The 19,151-nt window shown below is 45.5% G+C and overlaps 1 protein-coding gene across 1 annotated transcript in view; it reads right to left on the bottom strand.

Annotated features, from left to right (window-relative positions):
- The window catches only part of LOC147666656 (phosphatidylinositide 4-phosphatase SAC2-like), a 241,221-nt gene extending 227,987 nt beyond the window's left edge, over positions 1-13,234 (bottom strand). Inside the window, exons 1-3 of the mRNA XM_086948986.1 lie at positions 13,110-13,234; positions 6,654-6,771; positions 5,903-6,101 (exon numbers count right to left, since the gene is read on the bottom strand). Coding sequence (XP_086805112.1) covers positions 5,903-6,101; positions 6,654-6,771; positions 13,110-13,220 — 428 coding nt within the window. The 5' untranslated portion in view covers positions 13,221-13,234. The remainder of the gene's footprint in view (positions 1-5,902; positions 6,102-6,653; positions 6,772-13,109) is intronic.
- Between the last annotated feature and the right edge of the window lie 5,917 nt (positions 13,235-19,151).

The raw sequence follows: 19,151 nt of genomic DNA, 5'->3' as shown, positions 1-19,151 counted from the left end.
CCTCTCCCTCACTCCCTCTCCCTCACTCCCACTCTCACTCCCTCTCACTCACTCACTCCCTCCCTCTCACTCCTTCCCTCCCTCCCTCCCTCTCACTCACTCACTCCCTCCCTCTCACTCACTCACTCCCTCCCTCTCACTCACTCATTCCCTCCCTCTCACTCTCTCTCTCTCCCTCTCCGTCCCCCTCCCCCTCCCTTTCCCACCCACTCCCTCTGTCACCTCACCCTGCCTGTGCGCCAGCCGGGGCACACACACACTCACAGCCGCACCCGAGCACTTCACAGGTCATTAAAAGACCATTTGCATGTTAATGATGCCTTTGTATTTCACCTCTTCTTAGGCCCCTGCAGCTTTACTCTGCCATTCCTAGGATCGCCCGCCGGCAGCCCCCACAAAGCAGCAAGAGTCTCTCTCGCTGCTGCAGACACTTTAAAAAAAAACCTCGGGAAACACAGGTATGATGTCTCGGGGGTCCGTGGGCCGCCAGGGAAGGCTTGCCGGGCCGCCACTGGCCCGCGGGCCGTACTATGAGTACCCCTGGTGTAGATAGTAGAGCTACGAGGCGTTGCAGGTGGCGTTCAAGGGCTTGTGTGAGTTGACGATGTTCGCAGACAACAGGCTATGCTTGGCTATTATGGGGTGAGAGGTGCACCTCGTGGGAAGGTGAGAGTTTTCCAAAGGAGTTGAGGTGAATGGAAAGGTGGAAATCTTGGAGCTTAACAGTGAAATGGTAGCTACAAGCTGGGAGATGGAGGTGATATGAGAGCCTAGCTTATTTTCCAGCGAGAGTAGGGCAGAGCACAGACGGTTGGGTGGCTCGATGGAAACAAGAGGGGGTGAAATTGGTGGTGGAAAGGGTTACCATGGGGGGAAAGGGGGTAGCACAGCAATGCTGGAGGAGTAGAGGGAAGGAGAGAGATGCAATGGGTTTGTGGAGAAGTCGGGGTAAATAGTGAGGAGAGAAGGGGGTAGAGAAGAGGGGGAGAGGGAGGAATGAGGGGAGCATAGGAAAAGTTAACTGGGGGAGAGGGTTGGAGGAGAGGTGGACTAAAAAGGGGGGTGGTAGGTAGGAAAATGGGGGAGGAGATGAGATTGGAGTACCGGGACGGTGCAGATTAGACGAGGAGCATATCAGCTAGAGGTAAGGCTGACGGAATGAAGTGACGGCATACTGTGAGGGGGAGGAATGGGAGAGGAGGGCATGGGGGGGGAAGAGGGCCGACCGGTGCTTCTCGAGGGTGCAGCCTATTGGAGTGTAGGGGGGTCAGGGGAGGAGAAAGGGAGTAGTGGGTGGAGCTGGGTGAAGAGACAGGGGAAAATCTGGTTGCAGAGGAAAGGAGTAGGGAGGGGAAGAGGTGGTCAAAGAGAGAGAGACAGGTGTCTTTGCCTTGGATCATGACAGTACCGTTATTATAGAGTGAAATAATGAGGGAGCCATTGAAACACGCGGAGCGGGACATTTGTTGTTGTTTCCCATGCGGGATAGAGGAGGAGGAGGTGACATTAAGGGAATTATATAAGCTGGTGGACCAAGAGGGAGTGTCGTGAGTGAAGAAAATGTAATCGTTTTTGAGCCTCCCAAAACGACCATTGTAAAATGGATCACAAAAAGGGAATCCGGGAAACATTCAATAGTGTTATACCTCAGTCGTTTTACTGAGGCTTTTCTCTGGCCGGGAGGATAGAAGATTTTGTAGCAATTCATTCCAGCCTTAACTCGAGTGGTGGCCATGTTGGGAGAAAGAGGAGGAGGAGTGTGGGGGGGATATGAGAAGGGTGTCACTAGGAGAGCGGTGGTGAGGAGAAGTATAAGGACAAAAAGGGGGCACATATTCCAGACATTGGGTGAAGATAGCTAAACTAATGTGCTAATGCGATTAGGAACAGGTTGTTACTTCAGAGCAGAAGAAGATTGGGGGCTTAGAAGTCCCTGCGGTTCCGCTGGTATTTGTTGGGCCCTACAACTAGGTATACATGATGCCATCTGGCACTAAATAGTATTTACAAGGGAATTGTTTACATGTGACAGGGCCAGCTGGACCACTGTCAGAACCATCACAAAGCAAATTTAGTAAAAGTAAAACAGATCGTAGACGAAGACCCAGTGACCATTAGTGATCACTGTGCTTAGCATCAGCCTGTAACAAAAACCACATTTGGCCCCAAACCCATTGTACGCCCATAATCTCAACAGACTAATAATGGACCCTAACCTTCTGAGAATACTAACATTAGGGGCATAAAGCATAGGGTGGAACAAAATCTCACTAGCATAACCATAATATGAAGGACAACCTCATCATCATAAACCACCTTAACCCTTTCGATGCTGATGACGAGCTCAGCTCGTCATCACCCACGGGTGTCGTGTGCTGATGACGAGCTGAGCTCGTCATGGAAACAGCAACATGATCATTTGCCGCACAGCGCAAAAATCACCGCAGCAGCGATGCGGTTAAGAGGTACTCAGAGCAGAGTGCGTAAATCATACTACATGAAAAACATTACCTAGCAGCACATAATCGTAATAGGGCCTGGCCCCAACAAACCTCTCAGTCTCCCTGGCCAACTGGCCATCGCAGAGGGGGGCTCAAATGCCCTGTATCCAGAATGTCTGGGCTGTTGCTAATGCAGCAAAAGTCAATGAATGTGCACTTGTGCAAACCTAAGCGTTGCAGCTGGCACTAAGTGCTGCGCAGCTGTGAGGGAATGGGGCGAAGGAGTGCATCTCACTCCTAACTCAATCAGACCTGTCCCCACGGATTAAGTGGCCTAAACGGTGCAGCTGGCATTACTTGCTGTGCAGCTGTAAAAGGCCTAAACGGTGCAGCCCCAGGCCCCCAGCCTCAAAATGAGCGATGGGTTAGCCAGCTACAACAAACCGCAGCTTCAGGATTGGCTGGTTTCGTGTTGTACAAGGGAGAAACTCCTTCCCTTTCCGCCCATGTCAGCACCAGGAGGAAAAGAAGACCGCATCCAGAGCCTGCGCTGCAGCGAGGACATGGAAAAGAGCGGCAGTTAAGTTCTTTTAATTTGTTGTCAGTTTCCCCTCCCTCCTCCCCGTCGTCCCTCCCATCCCCCCGCCCACCACTCTGCCCCCACACCAGCCGCAACTGACTAGGTGATGTATATTTAAAAGGCAGACTGCAGGGCTTGCCGCTTTCTGTGACAGACAGGAGGTCAGCAATGCACACTTTCTCACGTGTGCCGATGGCAGCATCCATCCAAGATAGCTGGCTTAACTTCCCCTGTCAACCAAAGGGACAACAACTTAACCAAACATTCTTAAGTTTGGGATGGCATGTTTTAACTAACATTTTCACCTAACTTTAAGCTTTGTTTTTTCTGTGTTTTTAAGGTATAGTAAGACGGCCATCGCCTTGTGTAGTGTGGGTATGGGCGCAGGGCCTGGTGTGCAGCCAAGTCCTACCCCATCCAACCATGGGTTCCTTTGACCGTGTGCAGCGTGGGCTAAGGCGTATGGTCTGGCCTGAGGCCCATCTCTGCGCCTAACCCCAAGCGGACCCCCAGCCCTTTTGGCCATGTGCAGAGTGGTGTTGGGAGCAGGGCTTGGCCGCTGGCACTGACTCCAGCTGCACACGACTGACTATGTCTTGTAAAAATATAAAGGGTCAGAATAGGAAAATATAAAAAAGTGGCGGGCCTAGTGGCTTTATCAAGGGGTCAGCACATCAACCTATACAATGTTGTCCTACAGGCTTTGTCAAAAATTCACCAATAATCGTGACAAAATGTATATTTCATAAATTCACACATTGCAATGAGGCAATAAAGCATTACTCAAAATAACATTTAAAATGTCTGAGTATTTTTTGTAACATATTTCAGGCCAAGAAGTGCAGCCATAGGCAGGGGCGCCTCCTCCTCGCGGGCAGGGGAGCATTGCCCCACTGTTGTCTCGCAGTGCAAGAGGCAGAAACATAAAGTGGTATTATGAATACTATTTTATTTTTCTGCTTCTCTCACTGCGGGCGGATGGGGGGGTCCTGCTTCAGGCAGGGGAGGAGTGGCTTGCCCATTTTTGTGGGTGCCGGCTGTTTGGTCGGCCCCAAGGCTGACCAAACCAGTCTCGCATACTCTGTTTTCTCCATGAAGGATGCATGCAGCCTGCATGGAGAAAATGGCCTCCCCATAGACCCCTGTGGGGTCGGAATCCTAACCAATCACAACGCTGCCATTGCAGCGTTGTGATTGGCTTAGGGGAGCTGCCTGCTTCCTGTGAGGAGCAGCGAGAAGGAGATGTGACGCGGGACCAGTGGAGAAGGGAAGTTTCACTTTTTTTATTAACGCAACCTCCCCGCATTACCTCACCCGCGAGTCATGCCGGCCGCAACTGGCCATAGGACCAGCCACACAGAGTCCCCGGTGCTTAATTTGAGTCAGTGGTTTGCTGTGCTCCACACTGGCATTTATTTAAATAATTAATTGCCGCCACCAGAACTTAATTGACGGAACCTACACTTCTGACCGGTGCCCCAAGGTGGCGCTTTTAGTACAATTTTAAAGATGAGCAGAAAAACTGCTGTTTGTTAATTCAAAATAAATTAAAAACAAACAATACCTGCCAACCAAGCCATTCTTAAAGCTTTAGCAGCCTCTAACAGTATGAATTGTCACACTTGTAGCAATCTGATGTTTAGTAGTGATGCGAGTGCAGTGGCAATGTGTGGTGCAAATTGTGTTGGCCTCATGACGAGGCCCCGGCACTTATTATTATTTTTTTTAAATATCGTTTTTATTGGCATTTATAAAAGATAACATCATCATGTTCAATACAGATCCAGAACCGCAGCAAGAGTATCACTTTTAGAACATTTCTTAGCTGTTCTCTCATCAACACTTTATGTAAATATTGCTCTATCAAAATATGTTTCCTCTACACCGTAGAGACTACTGTCACTTGTCCACTAAGCTCACTTTCTCAATGTAATGTTTAGGAGGTATTATATTCTTGCCACAGTACGTGAGAGGGAGTGGCGGGAGTCGTTAATAGCACTATCCATCCCAAATACACATGCATTTAGAGTGCATACATGACTGCCCTACGATAACGCAAACAAAGAACAATATATATATATATATATATATATATATATATATATATATATATATATATATATATATATATATATTGCAAAAACAGTTACCAAAAGCTTGGAGTCACCCACATATATATGGGAAAACAAAGAAAAAAGGAAAAAGAAAAGAAAATTAACATATTGCATCCTTAATCTGAATACTCAAGGAACAACTATAAAACTACCAGGGGTCCAGAGGCCATACTGCTATCGAAGTCAATGTGATCGGCGCTATTATGGAGTTAGTGGCCCAGAGGAAGGGGTGCAGCACTTATTATTATTATTATTTTTTTTACAGATTAAGCCATGAGAGTCTCCCCCCCCCCCCCCCCCCCCATCCAACTGAAGAGCTCACAGCTCCAGTGCTTAACATATGGTAAGCTCTCTTGGGATCATGGATTCAATGATCTAGGAGACTTACCTGTGTTTTGTTGCTGGGAGGGTGCAGCATTCCCTACACAAATTAAGCTAAATTAAAGGTGTCCCCAGTGCATGCACAGAGTGTGGGTTTGTACACTGTTCTAGTGGACGCCCACTGCCAAGCCTGGCAGTAACAGTGCAGCACACCAGTCTGTTAACTTTCTCCATGACTGTTAGAACATCACCCATGAATAAGCAGACTAGGCAATTAGACTGTCTACCTTTAAAATATCATGGATGCAATGTGATACCTCCATAAAACTAAGGACACATTTGTAAATACTGCTGGTGGCTCACTTTTCTTTGACCCCAGTGTCCGAGAAAGATACAGATTCAAAAGCATTTCCCAATTAAATATGTTTCTGTTAAAGAGCAGAGACCTGGGATCACAGTCAATGAGAGCCCATCCACCATGAAATTTCTCATCTTCTGGTAACAGCAGCTTCATGTAGTTCTGCAACAAAAGACTGATTTGTTCTTGATGGCTTCTCTGGTTCTCCTTTTGTAATGCTTCGTGCTCTTTCTCTTTCGAGAATATTGAATAAAGGTCTTCTGTCACAGGGACTCCTTGCAACAGATCTAAAAGAAACAAATATTAACATTTACATTGACGAGTACAGACAAAAAAAGCTAACTGGGAAGGCAAATGAATTCACAGCATATTAAGAAAGCTTTCTCAAACCAGGAGAGGTTAGGGTGCATGGCCCTATAAGGAATGTTAATGCCCCTCCAGGCTGAAATAAATGTCTTCTGAACCAACCATACCCCCTGGTTAACCGGGCCCCTAAATTACATTGATGGCCCACTTAAAGTCTTGACTTCATTTCACCTCTGACGCCCATCTTTGATTCCTTCTCATTCTGCACTCACCCTCCCATTTCATGCAGCTTTTAAAACTTCTTACCCTCACTCTTTCAAATACCCTTTGTGGGGAGCTTTATTAACTATTACCAGCTTTTTGTTTCACCATACATTCCCCGACAAACTGACAAAAGGTGACTATCCTTAAAAAACACATCTGTTTGCACTGCAGCATCAACTCACATAAGAAGCTAAATAAAGAACAATATTTCAGAAAAAGAAAATGCTATGTAGATTCTTGCCTCTTTCATGTAGACACCGAGCTCTTACCTATGACGGCCTGTCTGTAGGCATCCTTAAAACGATTCAGATAATATCGATTTGCAGAGTTTACTCCATCTTTCATTACCCCAGCCAGCTTTCTTTCACCAGTCCTGGTGAAGTCACCCTGAAAGACAAACCCATTTCTTTCTCATCAGAACAAAGAAGTCTCCAGCAGATGTTAGTTAGGACAAATAAAACCAGATGATGTGCAGAGATAGTCAGCTTTGTAAAGCAGAACTTTATCCAGCCTTAAAATAACCCAAATATTTATATGCCTTAGTTATTTGCATCTCAGTTCATTGCCTTTCATGATATTGGATTTCATAATTGAGCATCACGTATTTAGCACTGTTGTGCTCAATTTGTTCAAAACGTGCATGAACCAAGAATTTTGTTAAGGGATCGCTTCTGGAGCCACTCACTGCTGGCACTGCAGACAACAAGGTGATGGATGGAATGCTTTATTTAATCTCAGCCACTGGCAATTTCTCAGGCCACATCCCAATCGCTCATTTTTCACCCACCATGCCACCTCAGTTTGGACCCAGCCATATGCAAATCAGTCTTGACACTGTGCCTTATGGGAACAGTCCAGCCTGAACTGCCAGGCCTGGTCCTCCTAGGACCGGAACACAAACAACCCGTGACCAATTTCGCCCTTATTAGGGCTCCTCAGCGAGGTATAGTTTGGTTCCAATGGCACAGTGAGCCCGGGAACTAAGTCTGGGCATACCCAGCGCACTTAGGGCATCAAATGCAAAAATAACAAGGTGATGGATGGAATGCTTGAATTAATCCCAGCCACTGGCAATTTCTCAGGCTACAATCTATCCATTAGCTGATACTGGGTTGCTTGATCTTTTTAGAGCCGAACTGGAAACTGCAAATCAGGTACCAGGATCCACATCCCTTGCAGCATTATTTCCCTTATAATTACAATTTAAACACAGCTAGGCTCCCTTTGTGGACATTCAATTTTTTGTTTTTCTCCTCAATGCGCACAACATTTACACATGTATGCTGATGACATGTATCAAAATGGACTGAGATCCAAAACAGCGCTCTGTGGTACTGAGGGTCCATCATGTGCACCCCTCCTTTAAGAGGAATGACTAATGTAATTTCACTGGGCTCGGAAGAACTGGCAACACAACTTTACAGTATGAGGAGCAAGTCTTTGTACGGGTTATCTTCCTTGGGAGAGTTACCTACTGGCATTTTTAGTTTAAATTGTGTGTTATTCCTTTCGATTCCATGCATTTATGTAAACCATTTGGTACACTGATGGCACATCTATGCTTCCTTTGTAAGTGTGAGGCAGAGTGAGGGTCAAGAAAATGTGCTGCATTCGACTACATGAATGTAGGAATCAATTTTGGAACACCGGAGTGTGAATAGCTAACAATACAGAGGATAGTGAGATCCTGCTAGACAGGGATGTGAGATGGAAGAAAGCCTAGGACATTACTAAGGATCTTTGAAATGAAGCCTGCTCGAGCTATCAGAGGGAGGTAGATGTGCACCTTTTCAAGAGAAAGAGGAGGTCATTGCATCTTTCTGTATCAGAGGTGTGTTGCAGAAGAGTTGTGTGGAGTAGCCAGATACGAAAACCCCTTCTCTTTTGCTAACATTACAGGGAACACCCAATTCTACTGGCAAAACTGCAAATCAAACAGCTGTGGCTAGACAGCCTGAGTGAACAGAAACCACTTGCCTTGATAATAGACATCACCAAATTAGAGCAGGGCTTTATAATCACATTTTCATTTGCCAGCTTCGGATAGAAATTGACTAAAATCCCCAGGACAGAGTCCTTGTGTCAAGATTCTAAACAACTAGGAGTAGACGAAAAGCAGTGTGTCTAGAGATATCTTCTTAACTCATGGGCTGGGATATTGGACTGCCAGCCTCATTACCAAGTCAAGGACAGACCTGGAGATCCTTAAATTTTGCTAGAAGTGCGCTGAATCATGGCCTTCGGGGAAGAAGCGTACAACTGTGATTTTAAGGTGCCTTTTTTTCCGGTATGAGGGCCAATGTCCAGAAAAAGAAGCCTGCATTCCAATTAGCGGAAAGCTGTGCAGAGGAGGTTGAGGTAGACTTCAACATCTACACTGTGAGGACAGGGCATGAGTGTTGTTCCGAGGAACTTTGGTGCACTCTCCTCGCCACATTCCTGAAAACCAAAGTATGACAGCCCCTGACTGCCCTCGCTTTGGGTCTTCAGCCACGTTCTGCCCAGCTTCTTTGCCTAAGAGAGTCGGAGGGGTTGCCTGCATAGGCATTGTCTGTTCGATAATATGCACAATAGAGAGGACACGTCCTTTGCAGGATCAGGGATGGTGTTTTCAAGACTAGATGAGACAATTTGTCCATAAAGATAAGATTTAAAACAGCATTTCACTACAAATTTTGATACTTAAATGTATCAAATGAATCGATGCATTAAACTAGAGCCCAGCGCCATGAAGCGTGATCACCGCTGGACACCGAGGCATGGTCTGGGAGACCAAGGCTCGAACCTCAAACGTTACACCCAAGCCTTGTGGGCCCGGGAGAGTCACTGGAGTGCAGTTTTGTCCCCCAGCATGGAAGTTACTGCAAGTTAAAGGGACCCACTGTTTTGCTGTAACTGAAGACCAGTGGACAGGTGGCAACTGGTTTTGTGCTGGACATCTCCCGGACTTTGTGGGACATCAACCACTGATGTTAAAGTCACCCTTCTATGTTCGTGGGCAAGGGGTGGCCATAGGAAGACTCCTGTACTGGCATGCTTTGGACCAGGACCACTCCACTGACTTCTATGGCGATTTGCCCATAGTACCTGGACTGGACTGGAGATTGATTAAACTACAATGTAACTGTTCAACTATAACTGACTGGTCCCTGTGACTGACTCCATATTGGAGTTAGATCCCACTAGAAAGCCCTTATAGCTGTTTTCAAGGTACTTGTGGTGGCTAACCTTAAACGACGAGTCACTATAGATTACAATGATTTATTGCTTTAAGTGATAAGCTGATTGCTTTATTGTTTCTTTAAAACTTCACCTCTCCAGTGGATTTTTGTCATTGAGGTGTCTATTGTTTTTAAGCTTCTTTTTATTAAACATGTAACAATCTTGAGATATACATCATACATAAAATCATAAAAGTTCAGTGAGTTTACATGTGTTACCTGTACCCCATATTGCATCATACATCGTTTCCAATTGGTTCGCTGTTGCCACCATTGCCCTCCAGGGAAGTAATACTTGCCTATTCTCTCTTGGAAGACTGGAATGATCCTCAATCCTCTGCCCAATGGCCTCCATACTTTGCCCACTTTCCCCATATCTTTTCCCATTTGCACGGACAGCCCCAGCTCTGGTAGACTGATTGTTCCGCCCTGTGACACCAATCCACGTGAGGTGTCGATTTAAAGATAAAAATACAACCTATTTTTATAAATTGGTGTCAGATTTGTGTTGTGTTGCATTGTCTTTGTATTCAACTGTTTTGGTACTAATTAATGCTTGACACATGTCCCTTTGAAAAAGTCTGACTCCTCGGACCACAGTTATCCAGGACTGAGCTAAGGTTTTATAAACTAATCTGACTGGACTTGATACAGAACTGTGACTTTATTACACAAATCTACCATTATACCAGTTTTTAAGAAGGGTCAGACAGGAGACCCTCAATGTTACAGGCCAATATCGCTGATTGAATCTGCGGTATGAGGAAGCGAGGTCCGCAGTAAATTAACAGATTGTCTGGAAGAGTGCAATGTACTATCAAATTTGCAGGATGGTTTCAGGAAAGGTAGGGGTACACCGTGGATCATTGCCTAAACTTGCATCTGCTAGCTGGAAAATATAAATTTGACAGAAAGGGAACATTAAATCTGGCCTTTATGGATCTGTCCTCGGCTTTTGACCGAGTAAACAGATCCAAACTATGGACTTCACTACTTGAAATGGGAAAGGACCAGACAATTGTCAACTTTTTATCTGATCTGCATAGGGATCTCACCGCCAAGGTGAGATATAACAATAGGGTAAATCATAAACAGAGTATTCACAACTCTAGAGGAGTCAGACAGGGATGCATTTTAGCTTTCTTATTGTTTACTTTATATATTAATAATCTAGACTCCGCTCTGTGTATAGCCTGTAAAGATAACCCTCGAGTGGGGGAGCGGTTAATCCGAGCATTTCTATAAGCAGACAATGCTGTTTTATTAGCACACACAGCGATTGGGCTCCAGTCTCTCCTAAATTCCTTTGCAGATTTTATGAGTTTGCTGGATTTAAGCTTTAATTTGACTAAATCACACAATATGATTATGCGCTATAGACTCAAAAAACGCATTATAGTGAGGGGAAATGAACTATCGAGGGTGACTACATTTTCGTATTTGGGGGTTTTGTTTGATGAAAGAGGTACATGGGTACAGCAAAAGAAAGCTAAAAGAAACGCTATGGTAAGATAAACAGTAGCACTTCTTGATTTTGCACGCAGGCTAGGGGCTAAGCCAGTCCAAACCATGTTAAATAATTATACATATATTGCTATCTCTAACTATAGGTCTGAAGTACGGGGATGTAATGAGGCTGAGGACCTCCAAATAGCAGACAATACATTTCTGAAAAATTTGTTATTAGTTCCGCAATCAACACCTTCTTACATTATTCCTCAGGAGCTGGGTATTGGTTTTGTGTCAGATCTGATTGGAATAGCACCACTACTTAAATGGATAATGATCTGGACCAACCCCGAATTAGAGATGAATCGTGAGATTGTTCAGCACTGTTTATTGCTGGATAGCGCAAGCAGTATTGCTTGTTTATGTTATGTTAAGAAGTTAACAGTGAAATTAGGACGCCCATAATTGTTTAATTCACCAAACATGCTATCTAAGAAAGATTTATTATGGGTCACGAAACATTTTTTATGTATGATACAAGCAGAATGAGAGGTCAGATAGTTGACAAAACCAACGGTACTAGCCCATTCACTCCTGAAAACAAACTTAGCAATAGAACCCTATCTAAATGAAGTAACAAAACACTACCACAGCTTTCTTTTAACAAGATTTAGATTGAATTATTTGCATTTTTTTATTGGCAGAACCGCAGGGGTGGCGAAGGGCGGAAGATTTGGGTCCCTGTTCCTGTGATAATTTTTCCACCCAAGACACTTTGCACTTTATCATGTTTTGTGACCATTATCGTCATTTTCGCAAACGTTTTTTAGTACCCATTTTAAAGAATAAAGGTTTTGTGTAGGTAAGGCCTGCTTTAGTATATTTACGTATGTTGAACATTGTATGGGAAACTTTTAATATTGCTAGTTTTTTAGTTGTTAGAGAAAAGAAAACACGGGACATTTTGCTGCATGCGCTGTCAATGAAAAATGAACACACAAAGAATATTATGGATGCTCCCGCAAACAAAATGGAGTTGAGACCAAGTTTAGCCTATGCCCGGAAAACATAGTTCTGCATATCAGAGCGTTACTGTATCAATTACAAAATAATTCATTTTAATATGCAAATTAAAATGTTGCTCTAACACCAGCACAATCTAAGCTAAAACTCCCCAAAAACTGCATCTAAACGTTGACTAGTAGTTGCAGAGTTGAGCTACCAGCAAACACCCACTTTGAGAACCCCCATTCTACTCTTGGAAGGCTCCAAGAACTTGCCTGAGCTGTGTGGCTGAAATTGACTGGCGCTCCAAGATATTGTCCAATTAACCTGCAACCTTCACCTTGCCATTGAAGAACCTGTTGAAGAACACTTGTGCCCAATGGCCCCAGATCGCACGGTTCGGCAGTCCTGGTGCATGGGCATCAGTGTGCATTTAGTCCCCCAACCAAGAGTCGCACTTACTTACACAAACCCCCACCCATAATCTTGACACCTGTTAAGTGGTTAGCTCTCTGTTCTCTCTGTTCAACTCAGGGGAAGATCTCAGGATCAGGAAGAGGAACAAGTGCATCTGGAAGGCTAGAGAAAAGTTTAACAGAGAGGGCTGCGGCAGGCAAACGTTCATGCATAGTTGACTGAGAGAGACTGCCCGCAAGTATGACCATCTGAGTCCGCTGCTGCTAAATTGTGCATGTGTGAACATGAATTTAGCAGGACTGCAAGAGTGGCCCTAAAACGGAAATTACAGAGCCAATTACCAGCGACCAATAAATATTAATTGCCAAAGACTAAGGATTTACAAGGTACATCCTCCCATGGAAGAGAGACTTGTGAAGAGCTCTGGAATGAGAGAGCACAAAGAGATGGTTCCTCTCATATATTTTCAGAAATCTAACTGCCTTCATAGTATATTGCAAACGCAAAGTACACGAGAAATGAGCTATGCATCAGGGTTGAAAGGCCTTTGGACAAACAAGCAAAAGTTATCATGGCGTACATGAGATGCTTGACAGCATGGTGTCTTGTCTGCGGACATGCCTTACCTCTTACCTTTAGGGCTGCAGTTCCTGCATACTGCCTGCTGATGGCATCTCCATTATTTGCCCACATAATCTGGTATATCCGATAACATTTTAGTGGAAGTGGCTGCTCCGGTGGCATCACACCCAGTTTCTTGAGCTAGATTTAAAGATGCAGATTAGCAATTGTGGCAGGAGTGACCAACAACCATATTTGCATGCAGGTCGATAAGTTTCAGTATATTTCCACAATGCACTTTTTTTTTTAAAGCAGGAACATTTTGCCTTTGACAGTAAATTTAGGATTCCGTTTCGTTAATTATGACCCTAGTCTCCGCAGAGTGCATACGGATTAGTTACTTACCTGTAATCCTAGTTCTCTTCCAGGGGTATCCTCATCAAAGTCATAAGCATTAGAATATTCCCGCCCATGCGCGGGACCCCGGAAACAATATATTATATGTGCCCCACATATATATACTCATATATATATATATATACATATATAAAATATGCAATTGCAGCCAAATAAACAGTAGAGCTGAATTATGCTGTAAAGAATTTCCACCATACATGAACATCTGCATTAGAAACATGAGAAACAACACCAAAGATTGTTTAGAAACTGTTTTTATGCTTAGAAAGCAGTAGAAATTCTCATAATTCACTGAAAGCATAGAAAGCTCCCAGGCTGCATTGCAAAAACACAGTCTAAAAAGACTGAAAAGCTAACCTGTAGCTGCATGAAACAAAAAACTGACACCGTGCCTTTAAGGCACTCATGACCCCCAGCTTCCTATCATGCCCCAGGGGTGACAGGTCAGTTGTTCTTTTTGGAGATTGAAAAACCATGTAACAAATAGGTTAACAATATCTCCTCATTGACTAATGTCCTTTGCCCGGGGAGGCGGGAGGGTTTGCCTATGACTTTGATGAGGATACCCCTGGAAGAGAACTAGGATTACAGGTAAATAACTAATCCTTCTCTTCCAGGGGATCCTCATCAATAGTCATAAGCATTAGAATAGAATAGCGAGCCTCACCTCATCCCTACGGGCAAAGGTATAACAAGACAGTAATCTCATCAACAAGTCTGAGCAGGCCATAGGCTACCCAAACAGATTCCTCAAGGAGGCTTGCCCTACTTGAGTATCGGCCCTGGGATCAGATTCTAGACAGTAATGCCTCGTGAAGGTATGAACTGATTTCCAGGTTGCAGCCTTGCCTATCTCGGACATAGGAATGTCATGTAAGAAAGCTACTGTGGCTGCTTTCCCTCTAGTAGAATGCGCTTTGGGTGACACCAATAAAGGCTTGCCTGCCAGCTGATAGGCCAATTTAATGCAGGAGACAATCCATCTGGAGATGGATCTCTTGGCCGCTGGAAAGCCCGTTCTCATTGAACCATAGTTCACAAACAGCTGATCCATCTTCCTGATACCCTTGGTCTTTTCCAAATAGAACTTGAGCACTCTCTTGCGATCCAAGGAGTGCAGTGACCGCTCGGCTGGGGTCGTAGGATTTGGAAAAAAACGAAGGGAGGGAAATGGACTGATTTATATGAAAATCAGAAACCACCTTAGGCAAGAAGGATGGATGAGCTCTCAGGACTACTCTGTTGTGGTGGAAAACAGTGTAGGGTTCCTTTGTACTGAGCGCTTGTATCTCACTTACTCTGCGCGCTGACGTAATCGCCACTAAAAAGGCTGCTTTCCAAGAGAGATGTTGCAAAGAGGCCTTGTGGATGGGTTCGAAAGGAGGTGACATTAACCTGGATAGAACCAGGTTCAATTCCCAAGAATGAGAAGGATTTCACACAGGGGGATAGACTTTTTTCAACCCCTGGAGGAAGTTCTTGACCACCGGAACCTGAAAGAAAGAAATCTGGTTAGGCGATTTCCTGTACGCTACTATGGCTGACAGATGCACTCTAATGGAAGCATATTTCAACCCAGAAGTTGCCAAGGAAAGGAGGTATTGAAGGATTACTTCCTCCTGCCTTTAGTAGGATCTAGGTGACGATCCCTACACCATATGTAAAACCTTTTCCATTTGAACTCATATGGCGCTCTCGTGGAAGGCCTCTTAGCCTCTTTTAAAATGTGCATACATTCGGGAGGCAGGTTCAGATGCTCATATTGCAGGACCTCAGGAGCCATGCTGTCAGGTTCACCGATGGGAGGTTGGGATGCAGTATCCTCCCGTTCATCTTGCTCAACAGGTCCGGCCTGCAAGGAAGCCGTCTGTGTGGACACACTGACAGATGCAGAAGGTCCGGGTACCACCACTGCCGTGGCCAATCCGGAGCTATCAAGATCATCTCCATGTCCGACCTGAGGAGCTTGGACACCACCTTCGGAATCAGAGCCAGGGGAGGAAATGCGTAAGCAAATGTTCCTGACCAATCCATCAGGAGAACATTCCCCTGCGTCCCCGGCCGGTGGAATCTGGACGTGAAGGCGTGGCATTTTGCGTTTTCGTCGTCTGCAAACAAGTCTATCTTTGGACGACCCCAAAAACAAAAAAGTTCTTCTACCACTTCGTCGTCTAGCACCCAGTCTGGCTGATCTTCGAAGTGCCTGCTGAGTGCGTCTGCCTTGGTGTTTAACTCGCCTGGAAGGTGCACTGCCACTACTGATAGGCCCCAAGCCAGAAGGCAGTGCCAGATCGCCTGAGCCTCCAGGGAGAGAGGGCGAGATCGTGTGCCTCCTTGTTTGTTCAGATAGAACATGGTGGTGGTATTGTCTGTTTGAACCTGGACTGAGTCGGTGTTTATAGTTGGAAGAAAAGCCTTGAGAGCCAGATGAACTGCCCGAAGCTCCAGCATTTTGATGTGGTAGGTTTGGTGCTGAGTTGACCACCGACCTTGAATTTGAAGGCACCCCATGTGTGCCCCCCAGCCCTCTAGAGAAGAGTCTGTGACCACGGACAGTGTTGGAAGAGGTTGGTGAAACGGCACTCCCAGCAACACATTCTGCGGGCGAGTCCACCACAGGATGGAAGCCCTCGCTGCCTGAGACAGACTGATTCGATCCTCCCAATTCCCTGTCGCTTGGTCCCATTGATCCTCTAGAGCCTGCTGCAGAGGCCGCATTCTCAGTCTGGCGTTTGGTATCAGAAAAATGCAGGGCGCCATGTAGCCCAGCTGGGAAGCTACCTGTCTGATTTTTGGATGTCGAGACTGGAGGAGAGACCTGCACTTCTGTTTCATAGATGATAGTCTCTCCTCCGAAGGAAACGCTTTTCCCAAACTTGTGTCCAGAACTGCGCCCAGGTGGTGGATGTTCTGGGTTGGTTGTTGGACAGACTTCTCCATGTTCACATGGAGGCCTAGCTTGTGTAACTGCTGTAGGCACAGTTGAAAGTCGCTGAGTACCCGCCGGGGGGGATGGGCCTTTTAGGAGCCAGTCGTCCAGGTATGGATAGACAAAGAGTCCATTCTTGTGTAGATAAGCCGCAACCACTGCCATGCATTTGGTGAAGACTCGTGGTGCTGACTTGAGCCCGAAGGGCAGCACTTTGTACTGGTAGTGCTTGCTTCCTACCACAAATCTCAAGTACTTCCGATGGCGAAGGGCGATCGGAATATGAAGGTACGCATCTTGCAAATCCACCGAACACATCCAATCCCTGACTTGAAGATGTGGACATATTTGGTGAAGAGCCAACATGCAGAACTTTTCTTTGACCACCACCTTGTTTAGAAGGCGAAGGTCCAAGATGGGTCTGAACTTGTCCTCCTGGTCTTTTTTGGGGACAAGAAAGTATTTGGAGTAGACTCCTTTCCCCCTTTGAGAGGGAGGCACCTCCTCCATGGCTCTTTTTTGAAGAAGAGTCTTGACCTCTCTCCGGAGAAGGTTTAGTTGGTAAGGGCGAGACTTTTTTGGAGGTATGGATTTTAAGATCGCACGGAAACGTAGGGCATATCCATTGCGCAGTATATTAAGCACCCAACTAATCTTTTGTGATGCTGACCCACTCTGCCAGATGTTGAGAAGCACTTCCTCTCACTGGTGTGGGTAACGGCGCCAGAGGAAGCCACTGCTCAAGCTTTCCCTCCTCTCGTCGTGGAAGAGGACTGCTGATGACCTCCTCTACCCCTGTTGGATTTGCCTCCTCGAAACTGGGTTTTTCCCTGATGTTTGTTCTGGGACCACTGAGGGGTTTGAACCCTCTGTTGAGCCCCTCTGCCCTTGTTGGATTTGACCATTACTGGAATGGGGTAACCCAATGAGGTTCAAGGACCTGGGTAGTCAACGTTATACAGAAAACAGTGGTCCTAACCAAATTAATTCCTTATCAGCAAACAAAGTATGCACATAGTTGGTTATTTTAATGAGCTTCTTAGATTAAACTGCTCCGTTGAGTCAATCAAAATTGCTACTTACAGCAACAAACACAAAATATAAATTGTTGTAAAGTACCTGACACAAGCCAAAAATTATTTGGAAAAATGTAGGGAGTTTAATAAATTACTCCATTTGGACTTAATATTTTTATATACATTTATACAATTATGTACATTTTTAAACTAACGGTAAAAAGAAGAGCAATCGGCTTCTAAAGAAATGCAGGAAAAAAGAGAAAAGACAAGGAAGTGATTGTGAGGAGAAGGGTGTAAGCCTCAAAAAAAAAATATTGTGACAAGTGAAAAGAAATTTAAACAGTTCCGATATGTTGCAGCTGTACTAAAAATTCAGCTTGTTTTTCAAAAAGGCCACAGTTAATTGCTACTATTTCTTCATTCATTTATACAGTCATGAATGACATGTATAATGTTTTTTCTGGAGGGTGGTCCTATTTGCACATGACAAAGGGGGCGTCGACGTTTCGACCCGTCTTTCGGTGCATGGGCAAGTTGGAGCCTCGACCTGCGGGTCTTCCTCAGGACGGATGTTGCACACACGTTTTTACCGTAGACTTCTCAAAAGTGTAACCCACAGATTACTCATGGGTGGCCTCCGTCCTCCTATTCCGGGATGGACGTGTAATATGAATGACCGTAATGGACCACCCTAAACTGGGTGGTGCGGCGTCTATGTTGGGTATTCAGACGGTGTAAGACACAATTCGAGCAGAGCGTCCCCGGACACTTACGTGTCAGGCGTCGCACAATGTCGGGTGTCGTACGATGTAAACTTGCAGGTGTTCGAGTAAAGTCCCCGTTCCGTTATTAAAAATAACGCGAAGCGCGTTCCACCTCGCGTCTACCGCCGCCAAAGCCGAACCGCTATGTCGGATCCAGGCGGTTCGGCTTTGGCGGCGGTAGACGCGAGGTGGTACGCGCTTCGCGTTATAATAGGGGTCTTGATCCTCGACACCGATCGCCGCCCGGTTGACGACGGCAGAGGAGTCACTTGGCTCAACGCCGATTGCCGCCCTGTTGACGACTGCGGAGGCTGACCTCCCTCGACGCCAATCGTCGCCTGGTTGACGACGGCAGAGGGGATTTCGCCGACGGAGCTGGCATCCTCGACGTCGGTGACAAACTTGATCTTCTTTTCGACGGAGAGCCCGCCGTCGATGGTCGTTTTTCAACTGGAAAACTCACCGGTAGATGTTTCTTCAGCGCCGAGCCCGACGTTGAAGTACGTTAAGACTTGCCTTTTGAAGGACTTCTGGCCCTCTTGATGCCCTTCCTCACTGGAGATCTTCCTCTGGTGGACCTTTGAGCCAGTCCATAAATGCGGTTTCTTTCTCTGTCCTTGAGAGTTCTCTCAGACAGGCGTTCGCAGTGAGGACAGTCCTTAGGATCATGATGATCAGGCAAGCAAAGTATACAGACATCATGACTGTCTAATTTTGCCTTCTTGTTGCCACAATAAGTTGTCAAAAAGAGAAGGCATTTTAAAATAAAATGCCACACAAAAAACTGTCTAAAAAGACAGAACCTTACTTGACAAGATGTTAAAAGTCAAAGTAAGCACAAAAGATTAGAAAATTGAAGTAAATTTCTGTCAGAAAAACCAGAAAAGAGTGGAGCTGTGTTACCAGGGTCCTTTCTGAAGGAGCCGGAAACAACAACTGACCTAACTGTCACCCCTCGGGCATGATGGGAAGCTGGGGATCATGA

This window comes from Lissotriton vulgaris, unplaced genomic scaffold (assembly GCF_964263255.1).
Source record: "Lissotriton vulgaris unplaced genomic scaffold, aLisVul1.2 SCAFFOLD_750, whole genome shotgun sequence".
Classification (NCBI taxonomy): domain Eukaryota; kingdom Metazoa; phylum Chordata; class Amphibia; order Caudata; family Salamandridae; genus Lissotriton; species Lissotriton vulgaris.
Note: the sequence above shows the minus strand (reverse complement) of the source record. Positions and strands in the feature narration are given on the sequence as shown.